Raw genomic sequence first — 13,103 nt, 5'->3', positions numbered from 1 at the left:
GAAGAGATCTGCCATTACACCTCTGATTTTTCCTACTGTTACGCTTCATAAACTATCTTTCTGCACTTGCATCCCCCAGGAGAATGTTTTTCCTAGCAAAGGAGCTCACGTGACAACACTCAAGAGAATTGGGAGAAAGTAAAAAGGGCCAATTAATTAGATCATTAGCTGTGGAAAGGGCTATGTATCAACACCCATAATATACATGTATCATTTTACTAATATTTTAGAACTGCAACTGTGATGAGCATTTTTAATAAAATATCAACAATCAAGAAGCATTTTTGGTAAGCTGTACCATTTAGAATTTCAGATTTTGTTGTTGTTGCTGGTGTCTAGGTTGAGTAGAAAAGAAAATCTAGCCTCACCATTTTCCATGTGATGTTGTAGGTTTTAGTCACTCAGGGTTTTATCAAGTAGCTCAATTTTATAAACTATTCTTTATGTAATAACAGGCTTTCTCTGTGTACTGCTTAAAATATTTTTAAATTATTCATATCTTAGTTCTATTTATAGCCAGGTTTCATTTGCCACTTTTAATTGCTTTTCCCCCAAGCATTTATTCCTGTGCACTCAATAACAAGTTTAGAACTTTTAGCTTCTTGAGGATTTGTAGTCACAGGCCATCCTTAGGGATTTCTGCATAATTGCTGTATGTGTTTATTAAATCAAACATTTGAAGAAGTCAGGAATATTCTACTATTAAATCACATTTGCTGCATTTGCATTTGGATTTACAAAACTTTTACATTATTACTCACTAATGGGTTTCCCAGTTTCTTCGAGTTCTGATCAAAATGTAAAGACAACAGCAGTGACAAATAATTCTAAAAGGCTGAAGTATAAACCGGCTGACAAGATGCCACCACAGCGCCTCTTGGACGCATCAGCAAACCCCACATAAGCACCTATAGGGGCTGTTTCATGGTGAGGAGAAGGCACTCAGTGCCCATAGGTGCTGTCAGAGCAGTGGATTCCCTGTGCTCGATACTCTCCTGTCCAATGAGGTGGAATGCTCCGCAGGCACATGGTTTACGCTGCTCAAAATAACTTGGGACCTGCAAACTGACAAATGCTATTGCTCCGGTGGTGACAGGTTGTCCAGCTTCTTACGGCCATCCTCATAATAACGAAGGTTAACTTCCTTCACTGTATGGACTCCTAGCTGTTCCCGTTCCTGCGGACTTGAAGAATTCCCTCGCTTCCTTAACTTTAATCTCACATTTCTGGATAATTGTCATCGCTACTAAGTGCCAGAGTTGGGCAGCAACATCTGGAAGAACTAAAAAAGGTAATGCTTCAACTTTAGATCGGTCTACATTTTAATTTTGCAGCACAGGTGCAGAGGGGTTGATGAGCATGTATCTTTGAAAGCTAATTATTGCTGAAAAGATATATACAGGGAACAAATCATTTTAAAACTGACTCACTTAAATTAGGCTGAGGCATGTGTATTACAGTGAAAGAGAAACAATGTTCTGCAGCACTGTAAAGGGCTGGAATAGCATTGGGGGGGGTTCTCAAAATCCCTCGGAGCCAGTCTGACTCCTCCAAAGAATCAACAGAAGATAGTAATGACCTGAGAAGTTCACTGCCGGGACTATAATTGTCTTCCAGCCTTTTGGCCCTTCACTTTCTGAACTATTTACTTTCTGGTGTTCAGTCTTAAACCAATATGCCATAATTTGGATTTCCTTCTTAAGCAATATCAAACCTAATTTAACGTGACCCCATAGTTAAATACTTTCTATTTATTTATTTATTTATTTTGTCGTGTAAAATGACCCCACTGGCTATATTTAGTGCTGGGAGATCTGCTCGCTGGATTAATGTGCACAACAGCTGCAGAAACAGTCCTGCTAGAAGGGCATAGCTCTCTCCCTTGAGCTCTCGCTATCTCTCCTGCTCTCTTTCTCTCTCTCAGAAAAGTATTTGACTGTCAGTAGCAAATGTTTGGCTCAATATATTGCAACATTAAGCAGTAATCAGAAGCCCATCTTAAGTTTTACAGAATAATATGCCAACAACTGACAAGAGAACAGAGTAGCTCTTGAGTTTACGTCAACAGAACGTTATACGAATCATGCTGAAGACACTGATTACTTTATCAACAGTTTTGTTTTGGTCATGAGGTTTACATTTGGGAAGATGCTCTAGAGTTTAAGAGTGGAAACAAAATCAGCAAATATTAATGGAACAATTTTGTAAACTTCAACACTGCTCTTCTCCCTCTCCTACACCTCCTGAAAGTTCCTAAGGTCAGAATATTTCTTTCTCTCTTTCTCTCCCTTTCTCTCTCTCTTCTTCTTTCAGAAATGTCTAACAAAATTAATCAGCAATAGGAAAACTTTTAGTTTCCATAGCTGAGCAGAATGATATTTACATATCAGAAATAATTTATAATCAATAGAGGAGTCAGTTTTTATACTTGACAGACTATCAGAGACAAAGAACTGTGTGTTCTGTGCTAATTTGCTATTCCTCTGCATTCTTTAGAGATTTTACAATATGTCTTGCTGTGCTACTGAAGGAATATTTCTTATCAACAGCTGCCAAGAATTAGCAGTCTGGGTATATTTGTAAATAAATGGAGCATTTAAGATGGTTTGTTAAAAATTTACCCCGTATTGTAACAGCAATTGGACAATGCAATCTAAATCACAATCTAAGTCACTGATTATCTATCTATCTATGTTAGTTTAATTTTCTATACTTGTTTATGAACAAATATTGCAATCCAGGGATTGCAAAAAAAATCCAAGGGATTTTTTCTATACTTGTTTAGTACTATGAGGACAGGCAAATTATTTCACCTAACTTAAATCCCATTTAAACACCATAGCTTATATATATGATTCAAAAGTGAAAGTTTTTATGTTACAATGTTCTTAGGGAAGATTTGTGAAAAAGCGTAAAAAAGACAGAGGAGAAGATAAAAAATATACTGTGAGAGTATGAAAAAAGAAAGGCATGACTGGGAAAAAAAAAGAAAAAAAAAAAAAAGAAAAAAAAAAAACTTATAGAAAAAAAATACAAGCCAGATTTCTTTTGTATCTAAGTTAAGACTCAAGTTCCCTTTTTCACTAGGACCCAATATTTATGTGAAAACTTAATCTCACTTTAAAACCAAAACAGCCCATACGTTTGAAATTACCAGACAAAATGTAGACGTGCAAATACGGACGTGCAAATACCATTTAGTTTGCATACCATTGCTTTTCAGGGCTTCCCTTTGTCTGGCTTCTGCTTGTTCAGTCTGGCTACACAAGCAGTGGTCTTCAGATACACGTGCACAATTCCTTTGACATCAGTGCTGTTTACATGCATGGGTATAACGGAGAAAGCTGTTCAGCATGTAAGTCATGGAAATTCTTATTACAACCACCTTGTGCAGTCTTGTAATTTGTCAGTCTACAGCAAAGCCAGGCAATACTCAAATCATTTTTTTTGTCACAGAGCTAGCTTGTCCCAAAATAAAACTTTGGAATAGTCCTCAGCCTCAGGCATTTGTGGATTTCTGCACTGCTCACACGTACTGCTAGCAGGACTAACAGAAATGACCTAGTTTAAATCAATTGGGTCACTGTCCATGAAAGTGGATTTGCAGTTTCAGCCATGAAAGGATTGCACAGTGTGCCTGTGTTTGGACCAGGAAAAAAAGGAAAAAAAAAAGTTGCCTGTTAGTTTTAGTTTAGTTTTGTGGACTTTTGTGTGCACATCCATCACCAAACTGTGGACTTGTGCTGTATGTTTTTGGACCTTTTGTATATACTCTTTCTCACGTGGGCGATCCCTGAAGGAACCTGGCTTGCATACTTTACTTAAATTAATAAAACTTGCCCTTTACTTAAATTAATAAAACATTACCAGCACTTGAAGTGTTACACTCATAGCTTGCCCTAACATCTGTGTCCCAGCCTTCACAGGCCCAGACCACCAGGAAAGGAGGGCAGAGAAGCATCCCAGGTAGTTCTCAAAGACTGCTGTCATGTCTTTTCCTTTTTCACTTTCTAATTTAAAAATCAGACTAAATTTATTTTGCAGTTTCTTAAAGATATTCTTTAACCCTAAACAATAGGGAGATTCACTAAGGAGCAAAGACAACTTAAGATATGGGTAAGAAAGGATCTAAGTTCTCATTTTGAGAACTACTATTGGACAATATTAATTATGAACATATAAAGAGAATTTTTGTGATCAGAGTTAAAAAAAAAAAAAAAAGAGTATTTTTCTTATAATAGTCTGAAAGAAATGTTGAAAAAGTTAAAGATCTGTGAAGGGGCCTTTTTCTTGAAGAAGAGTTGGACGTTTTAGACTGTTTAGGGTGCCCACTACTACAACCCTGAGGTCACAGGCTAGGTGACTAAGTATTCAAGATCATGACTCTAAGTGCACAAAGGCCTATTTGAGTGTCTTCTGCAATTATTTGGAGACAGGATTTATCCCATCCCATTTCTGAGATGATAAATTCAATTTTTTTTCCTTTTGTGGGCTGTACAATTATGCTGTCAGTAGGAAAGGGAAGAGACATTAGGGACAAAATACAGTGGTAATGAAGAACACATTTCACATCTCATATTTCTAGCACTATTTGCTTGCAAAACAGGTGCTCTTAAGGTTCATCAGAAGTTTCTTAAAGCAAAATAGGCACTATTAATGCTCTAACATCTGAACATTTTGAGTAACATTCAAATGCCTATGAGTGAAACAGTGAACATCTCCCAGCTAGAGAAGAGCTGTGTTAAAGGAGACCAACATCGCTACAAAAAAAGCCAAGATAGATCCTCTGCTACAGAAATCTAGACTCTTAAATATTGCCTGCTTCAAATCACCTGTATTTGATTTGAAATTATTTACATCATGTTCATAAAAAAATCACATGGCAAATTATATGAAATTATTTTTCCATTTAAATTATTTATTACTTCAACATAATATTGTTTAATGTAGATGATGCATAACCGTATATAGATAATAATTCAATTCTGTATTCCTTTTTTTCCTATGAAAATCAAGATAGCAATTTCAGTTGAAAAGGAATTTAAAATTTGTTTTAGCAGTTAGAATCCCAATCCGTTATCACAAGTATTCAAAAAATAAGGCATTATCCAACTCCCAATACATTAAAGATCTATTAAAAATAATGAAATTTCCCCCAAATTCTAAATATTGGATGTTCTATAGTTATTTTTTCCCTTTCTTCCCTTTTGTTGTACATAGGTCACACTTTTCAATGTTTAAGATTGGCATTCATCAAGGAAAACTTTGCGTGTTACCTGAGAACCACTTGAAAAAATTACCTGTTTGGCATTTACAGATAGAGGGTCTGCAAGGCTGGGCTTAGTAATTCTGTTCACAGTAGCTTCAAGTAAATCCTGGACAGTGTTAGGGAAGTTACTCTAGATTTATACTGCAGAATATCTAAGGGAGAAGCTGGATTATCCGAAGTTTTATTTACAGAAGAGGGTCTGACGCTACTTATTTATCTGAACAGAAGCAGCAGTAGCTATACACCTGTTATAACAACAATTAAAAATCTCTTAAACGGTAAATACATACGTTAAAGCCAAGAGCAGCAATATGTGAAGGTATTTAAACCACTACCACCAGTCTTTTCACTATTAACAGAATAATGTTACAGCAAGCAATAAAAGCCAATACCAGCCTCTTTTAGACTTGTAATCAAATGGCAGCTTTAAGATCTGGAAATTATTAAATGGGTTAAATGGAAGAAAATTAAAACTATACTTAGCATATTGAAAATATTACGTTGAAATATACCAGTGAAGAAGTAGGACATCTCCTAAACATGGACATAACCTTTAGCCTACTTGTTCTTAGAGGGATTTTATTTCCATCAGAAGCTGTTATACCCTGGGGCTCTGAGGCTTTCTCCTCATTTTCCATTATTTAATTACATTACTTGGAAATGGGAGTTTAGCTACCTGACTTTTTTGATTCATTACAAGGAATGGAATTCGAAGCTACTAATGTGTCTAAACCAGAAAAGTAAATCACCTTGTTGTACAGAGCTTTCTAGATACAATTATTAAAAATACTTTACACTCAACCCCTAACCACAAACAAGACGGCTAACCTTAGTCCTCTGCTCCAAGCCTAACCTTTCATACTCCTGGAGTCTCAAAGTCTGTCCTCCAGCAGCTACAGCATGTCAACAGGCAGTAACCGGAAACGGGGACAATGGCAACTGCCAAGTGAGAATTCCTGCAAGCACATAAGAATGTGATTGTGATCTTTAAACGTGTGGGAGACAGACTGCTTGTGTCATCTCTTGTTTTTCATAGCTGCGATCCTACAGCTGAAACACCTGTGTAACTGTTAGTGTTAACAGCAGATGGGTAAATGCAATTTATTTGCAATTAAATTAATTGGAAAATGATATAGCCTCTAAGATCTGTTAAACTTCCTAGTTTCCATGCAGAGGTGCTGGACATACAGCACATTCGAAGTGTAAAGCCCACAGGATGCCACCATGCAAAGAAAGCAGCAGCAGTTTGCTAGCTGTTCTGATCCTGGGGTTTCATACAACAGCAGTCTCAAAGAAATGGTAGCTTGGAAAGCCAGACAGAAGCAACAAGTGCTGACTAAAACTATTCATGTTTAACTACAAGTGAAGGCCAAAGAAGACTTTTAAATGCTTTTTGCATTAAATCTGCTATTTGCAGATAGCCTCTTTATTATGGTTAAGTGAAGGATTGTTTCAAAAGAACATCTTTAGGGCACTAAGTAGTCAAAGCTGTCTCTAACAAAGAGAACAGAGGACCTGCACTCAGATAAACTGTGAATCCCTTTGGTTTTGCTGAGATTTCATTACCGATGTTTTCTTAGGAAAAAGATCAGATTCTTTCTTTCAGTAATGACTCAGCAATAGGAAATGAAAGGGTACAGCAGCACACTGCACAAGCTTGCTGGAGTGATTTTTCTGCCCTCCATATAATGATTTTCATGTCAAGGCACTGCCTAAACAATCTTTGGAATCTATTTCTACCTCTGTGTATATTTTATCTTAAAGATTCCTTGGCTAATAAGAGAACACTGCCATAGAGACAGGGTCTTGAAAAATCAGAAAGCTTGTGCAGTTTGTTTGCTCAGGAAAACAGAATCAGTGGACTGAAGAAGTACATGCAGTCAGTTTTGTTCATGACATCCTCTGGTGCCTCTCAAGATAATAGGTCCCCAGGGTCACTGCTGTTAGTGTCCTGGGAAAGCACAAGAGGCTGCCCTCAATGCACTTTTTGGTGCTGGAAGTAAAGAACTGTCAAGACTGGAAAACAGCTGACTGCTGGACTCAGTCACTCCCTTCTCAGTCCTAAAAAGCACCAGTTTAGAGCTAGTATTCGTAACTAGCATTACAATTCCTCCCCTTGATACTGGTTTATTATTAAGAGAGAGACTTTTCTGGTCTGCAAAATTCTTGTTGCTTCCACTGACACCACAGATGTGTTTTTACTTGAGCTTGTCCTCTTACTGCTTACTCCTTACAGCTCAACAGAGATACCTGCAGGTAGAGCATACTTCGCTCGCTCCCAGCGAGCCACTGCACACTGGGTGAGCGTGGGATGGTTTCTTTGTGGCCACAAAGACACTTCTGTTCCAAAGTCCAAATCTGAAGAAATTAAAGGAAAGGCTCAAGGCATACCAAGGCCAATTCTACAACACAATCTAAACAATCTAGAAAGTCAGGCAAAGGGAAAGACTGCACTCAAGCCCAGGTCTTAATTTTGGAAGCCTAGATTCCTATTTTGGCTATATAAAGCCTGAATGAATATCAATAAGCGTTAGTCAAACCTGTAATAGCATAGTTTTCCTTCTGGTGATATCTTTTTGCTCACAGGAAAGGTGGTCTGAACAGATACTTTAGAAAATATATTGAATTCAGACTTATTATCTAGCCCACAGACCCTGTCAGGCTGTAAGCTTGCCTCATTTGAAACAAAGCCAATTTCCCTTGACTGTGAAATCTGGATGGCTTCAGCCTACCCAGTGCTTCCCTCAGTCATCAGCCCTCTATACCGGTTGAGAGAATAACACCTTGTAGGGGGGGGAAAAAAAAAAAAGAAAAAAGAAAAAAAGAAAAAAAAAAAAAAAGAACAGGGCATCTTGCAAGGCTTGCTTGTAAATGGGCTGTCTGGCAGCCTCACAGCAACATTTGCTGGAATTCAGCATCTCCATTTAATTATAAATATCACATCATTCAAAATATCTTAAAACTTTGGTAGCCATGCACTGCCTCAAAGTGCTACGTTTGACTAGTACACATCTTTTCCCTCACTAAAAATAGAATTAAAAGTTAACTTCTACGCTAGCTGAAAATAGAGAAGAGTTAGATTTAACATTGAAGGCTCTCTAAGGACGTATAATTTGGCTTCAGATTTATTCTCATCCAAGTACCTTGCTTCCCAATGCCTGAAGGAGCACTCTGCTCCTTTCTACTCCTTCTGCTATGATGGACACAAGGAAAGAAGCTGTTCCAGCTCCTCTCCTGCAGAACTGTTTGATTTCTCCCACTTGCACTTGCTCAAATCTCCTCGGAAGGGCAGAGGCAGGGTTGAACCAGTCATTTGTCCATTTGCTTTGTACATGTTCTCTCAGGACCGTGACAAACAAATGGGTTTTGGTCTTCCATGTATGGCTACACTGTCCAGCCTGGTCATCTGAACAGGAGATGCTTTATCCAAGTGCATTACAGCTAGCCAAAATGAATCATCAATGCAAGGAAGTTTTGATTTGGCCACTTTAATTTCCTCTATCATCTTAGATTTTCATTAGCTGTAAGCACCCCTGGTTCTGTTATTTTGCAGTAATTGGCATCTATTTTTCCTCCTTTGGCTATCAGAGAGTGGCTTATTCACTACACTTTTTTTGTAAACTGGAATTATAAAGCTATTCTGCCCATCTAAACACATTCATTCATGTGCAAAGGTGCTCTCCCAGGCTGTAACTCCTTATGTCAGAACACATTTAAACTCTTCAGAGCTGAAACTGTAGATTTAGCTGTGACCTTTACTGTACAGAGTGTGCTATCAGCACATAAACAAGATAGTATAATCTCTTAAACGCATTCAGCTACAGTAAGGTTGCACAGCTGTTTAAGAAGTAAAAACTGAGCAAGCAAAAGTGGTATCCATAGAGCAGGAACTTTATGCCTTAGGGAGACCTCTTTGTTCTCTTAAGAGGTTGTGTTACATACCCTGTCCAATCATGAAACAGCTTACAGCATTATCTCATGTGGGCTTCCAAAATCAATGTTCTCTTTTGCACTACAGCTTCACTGAATCACTGTGCCAGATAATTTAACAGCAGGCATTTGATCAGTATTGAAAATCCTGGCTCAGTTGCAGGAGTGAGGCAGGTGGTGCTTTACAGCTGGAATTTGCACTGGGGACTCAATTGGCTGTTTAGAAGTATATAACTTATATGATATTTTATTTGTCATTTTTCCTACAGGCACAAACTTATCAGTATTTAGTTTGGGTACTTCTGTTGTCTTACTTAGCTTGCTTGTTTCATATTACCAAAATAAAACAATGAAATCAATGCATCTAAAATGTTAAATATTTACATGGGAAATAGAACATACTGTGCATCAGACTGAGGGATTTAGGCCTCAAAATGCACATGAGAGTATGATAGCTCCTTCAGTGAAGGATACAGGAAGTTTAAATGGAAGCCTTCCTTTTTGTAAATATAGAAGAAGGGCTGTCTCACATTCCTGGAAGAAACACTGCAGCAGTACAAGATATTACTGCCTCATTTACTTTTTACTAGCCCTTTTCTAGGGACAACTGTCCCTCTAGCAGAGCAGAAAGCCTTTCACAGCAGAGATACCTTTTTAACTTTTCTTTCACTGGCACTTTTGCCTGTTACATACGGCTATGAATGGAAATGGCTGAGGCAAAGGCATGCATGTTCCCTTCTCTTGATGCCATGACAGGAACAGAACCTTCTGCAATGTGGCAAAGCAGACACCTTGGGGTAGGAATATTTGAAACCACCACACCAAGACTTGCCAGGCCATAAATGAAGAGCTTCAAGAGAGATACCATGCACTGCATATTCTGAGAGTCAGTAAATAATCATGCACCTTTTTCAGTATCTGTATCAGCTCTGTAACACTGTGAACAGTATTTGTCTTCTTTGTCTTCATATTTAAGCCACTCCAAGATTAGCACGCTAATAGAATGTTTGAATTGCTCTACATTCATATTGGCTCTTGTGCAAATAAAAAGGGAGAATAATAAACAGAAGTACTGACCTACGTATCAGAAGGGATGACAGCTTCACTTATCAGGTCAAAAATGGGCTTTCTGATACTGTCTTCTCATCTGTGGTACATTTTTCCAGAATCAGGATGACCTAAGAGAATGACTTTGAAAGACCTGTAGTACAAATTATGTTTGTATTGAATAATGACATAATTCTCTACTTTACTTACTTTAAATAGATAGCTTATTAGAAATAATGCTTAATTTAAGAAGCTGTAGTGCATTTAACATCATTATTGTTTCCTATAATGCAGTATCTTTAAGAATTTTAAATGAAAAATTGTCATTATAGAATATATTTTTTCTTCTCTCCCCTTTGCCTTCCTCCCCTCATCCCTCAAATGCTTTTGAGGGTTCATTTTCTTACTACTTCAGTGCCTTTCGATCTAAATTTACTTAATTTAAAAGTACTGTTATTCCCCCACAACTTTCAGTCCTTGAAATACCCAGCATTTAATCTGTCTGATGAGGTTGTTTCTTAGCTCACAGATCAGCAGTGATAAAGATTTGACATTGAAGCTCAGATAATAGCTCTGCAGTTGAAGTTTTGCCTGGACCAGAGTATAAATTATCACACTTGCAGTTGCTTTAGCAATACAAGGCTACCAATGGTAGAAAGTTACAAAAGATGGATTTCACCAAGTAAAGGCAATAGTATCTGGCAGTATGTGCAGAAGCAGGCCTTTAAAACGAGGCCATACTTTCAAGTTAATATTCAGGAACTTTGAAAATGTTGTGTTCTGCTTTTCAGAAGCCTGTAATTCTGTGCAATCAACAAATCTGCTATTGATAAGGTGTGGTCCTATTTGTCCTTTTTATTGGCAGCATGCAAGACGACAGCTTAGAGTCCTCAACTTCAATATCTCAGCTTCTGAGAGAAAGTTATTTAGCTGAAACTAAACATCGAGGGAACAGTGAAAGAAGCAGATCCGAGTCCACTTCTCATAATTTCCTTTATGGCAACACCTGTGGTGATTCAGATGAGATAGCTGCCCAAGATGACCTTCCAGATCTCTCTGCCTTTTTGAGCCAAGAAGAGCTAAATGAAAGTGTAAACCTGGCAAGACAAGCTATTGATCAGAATCCACTTGAAACTAAACAGGATGAGCTTCAGACACATTCACATTATCCCCCGGATCAACTGAAAAACAAAGGAAAAAACAAACAAATGGCCCACTCTACAGCTCTGAAAACATCAGACAATGGCCTGCACACAAACTTTTGTCAGGACCATGTCAGAGATACAAAAGGCTCCAAAGGGAGCTCTCAAGACCTAAAGAAACAACACCTTCCCTCCGAATCAGAATCAAAAAAGGAATTCCTGAACAAGGCAGCAGATTTTATTGAAGAGCTCTCTTCACTTTTCAAAGCTCACAACTCTGAAAGAATAAGACCCCGAACATGCAAAAACTACAGGAGCAAAATTGATTCTAAGAATAAATCTGCTCAAAAAGGTAGCTGTAGCCTCTCTAGTACAACAGAAAACAGAGAAAGGCTTTCCATTCCACTACCTCAAGACTTGGAAAATAAAGCAGAGCAAGCATTTGAAAAACTAGATGATCAACCAGCAGCAAACCTGGAATCTATCAATCAATTGACAAGTGCAGAACTAAAAACAGAGTCAGAATCTGCATCCGTATATTCTGATGAGCCCATTGGACAGCCACCACGCTTCACTCAAAAACTGAAGAGCAGGGAAGTTCCTGAAGGAACCAAAGTGCAATTGGACTGCATTGTGGTAGGAATCCCAGCACCTGAAGTCAGGTAAACATATTCTGCACTTGTCATTTCATATTTCTGTAACAGTAGGTGTATGCCTAACTCTCTCCAGATATTTTAATGCATATATTTCTGTAATCTGCAGCAGAGATCCTTTAATCTTGGTTATCAAAATTAAGACAAATGTTTTTGTTAAGTCATAAAAAAGCTAATTTATATTTTATGACAACACATTTTGGGGCACACTATTTTCTTTGAACTTTAGAGTACTGTTTATAAATACTGTATGTCCATAATTACAAGAAACTGATAACTTCTTAGTGAGAAATTTCAGTTCTGTGTATGGAAACCAAGTCTGATTCTATAAACTGGCTAAAACCACTGATGACCATGAGACCTCAGGCTGTCTGAAGGTATTTGAGATGGGTGAACGTAGATCCCTATAAATCAAGACATCCATTAATTAACAGAAAAGAAAGTAGTTCATTTAAGTTATTATACAAATAACCACAAACAGCTCAGTTCTAATTCAGATTCTGACAATGTTTCTGCCACAAACTTACAAAAGTCAGTTCAGTTTTACCAGGTAGAAGACAATATTACTAACTGACACTTACTCATGCTGTGTGACATCATCTGGTGATTAAGGTTTCACCTGTATCTACAAGAATTTTGAAGGTTAAAGGGGTAACATCTACCAAGATCACTGAAGATGAAAGGCAATGTGAGAGGGCTATGCTTTATTTGTCAATAACATCAATGAAATAAGAAATAGAAATTATTAATCTCAGCAGTCTTTCTAAATCCAAATTTGTTCTCAGAGAGCTAATTAACCAAATTTCCCTCTCACTGACAGTGGGAATTATATTTACTTTGCTGGGACTATACCAATCCATTAGGAAGGAAAATTTTATGCTATTTGCTGTTCTAGAGAAGTACTATACATATCTGCATCCTAATATCTGCAGTATCATACATAGATTTCCTTTAGTCTAGATGGAAGCCTATCCTATAGGCCTTTTAGAGCTGTGTTGCTTTTCTAAATGTTGAAAAGAGATGTTTGTGTCCTCAGCATCCAGTTAAGGGACTCTGAGCTTC

General features: G+C 37.6%; 1 protein-coding gene across 4 annotated transcripts in view; it reads left to right on the top strand.

The window, feature by feature from the left end:
• MYPN (myopalladin) overlaps positions 1-13,103 on the top strand; it is a 72,990-nt gene that overhangs the window by 14,198 nt on the left and 45,689 nt on the right. The window contains exons 1-2 of one of the 4 annotated variants that reach the window (XM_035330587.1): positions 784-1,291; positions 11,112-12,050. The exons of 1 other annotated variant lie outside the window; for it this stretch is intronic. In XM_035330587.1, coding sequence (XP_035186478.1) covers positions 11,113-12,050 — 938 coding nt within the window. In that variant the 5' untranslated portion in view covers positions 784-1,291; position 11,112. Of the gene's footprint in view, positions 1-783; positions 1,292-2,114; positions 2,259-11,111; positions 12,051-13,103 lie in introns of those variants that run through there. 2 more of the 4 variants (XM_035330588.1, XM_035330589.1) reach the window with 2 other exon arrangements.

The sequence above is a fragment of the Oxyura jamaicensis genome, chromosome 6, assembly GCF_011077185.1.
Source record: "Oxyura jamaicensis isolate SHBP4307 breed ruddy duck chromosome 6, BPBGC_Ojam_1.0, whole genome shotgun sequence".
Lineage (NCBI taxonomy): Eukaryota > Metazoa > Chordata > Aves > Anseriformes > Anatidae > Oxyura > Oxyura jamaicensis.
The sequence above is the reverse complement of the archived record's forward strand: the minus strand, read 5'-3'. Positions and strand labels throughout refer to the sequence as shown.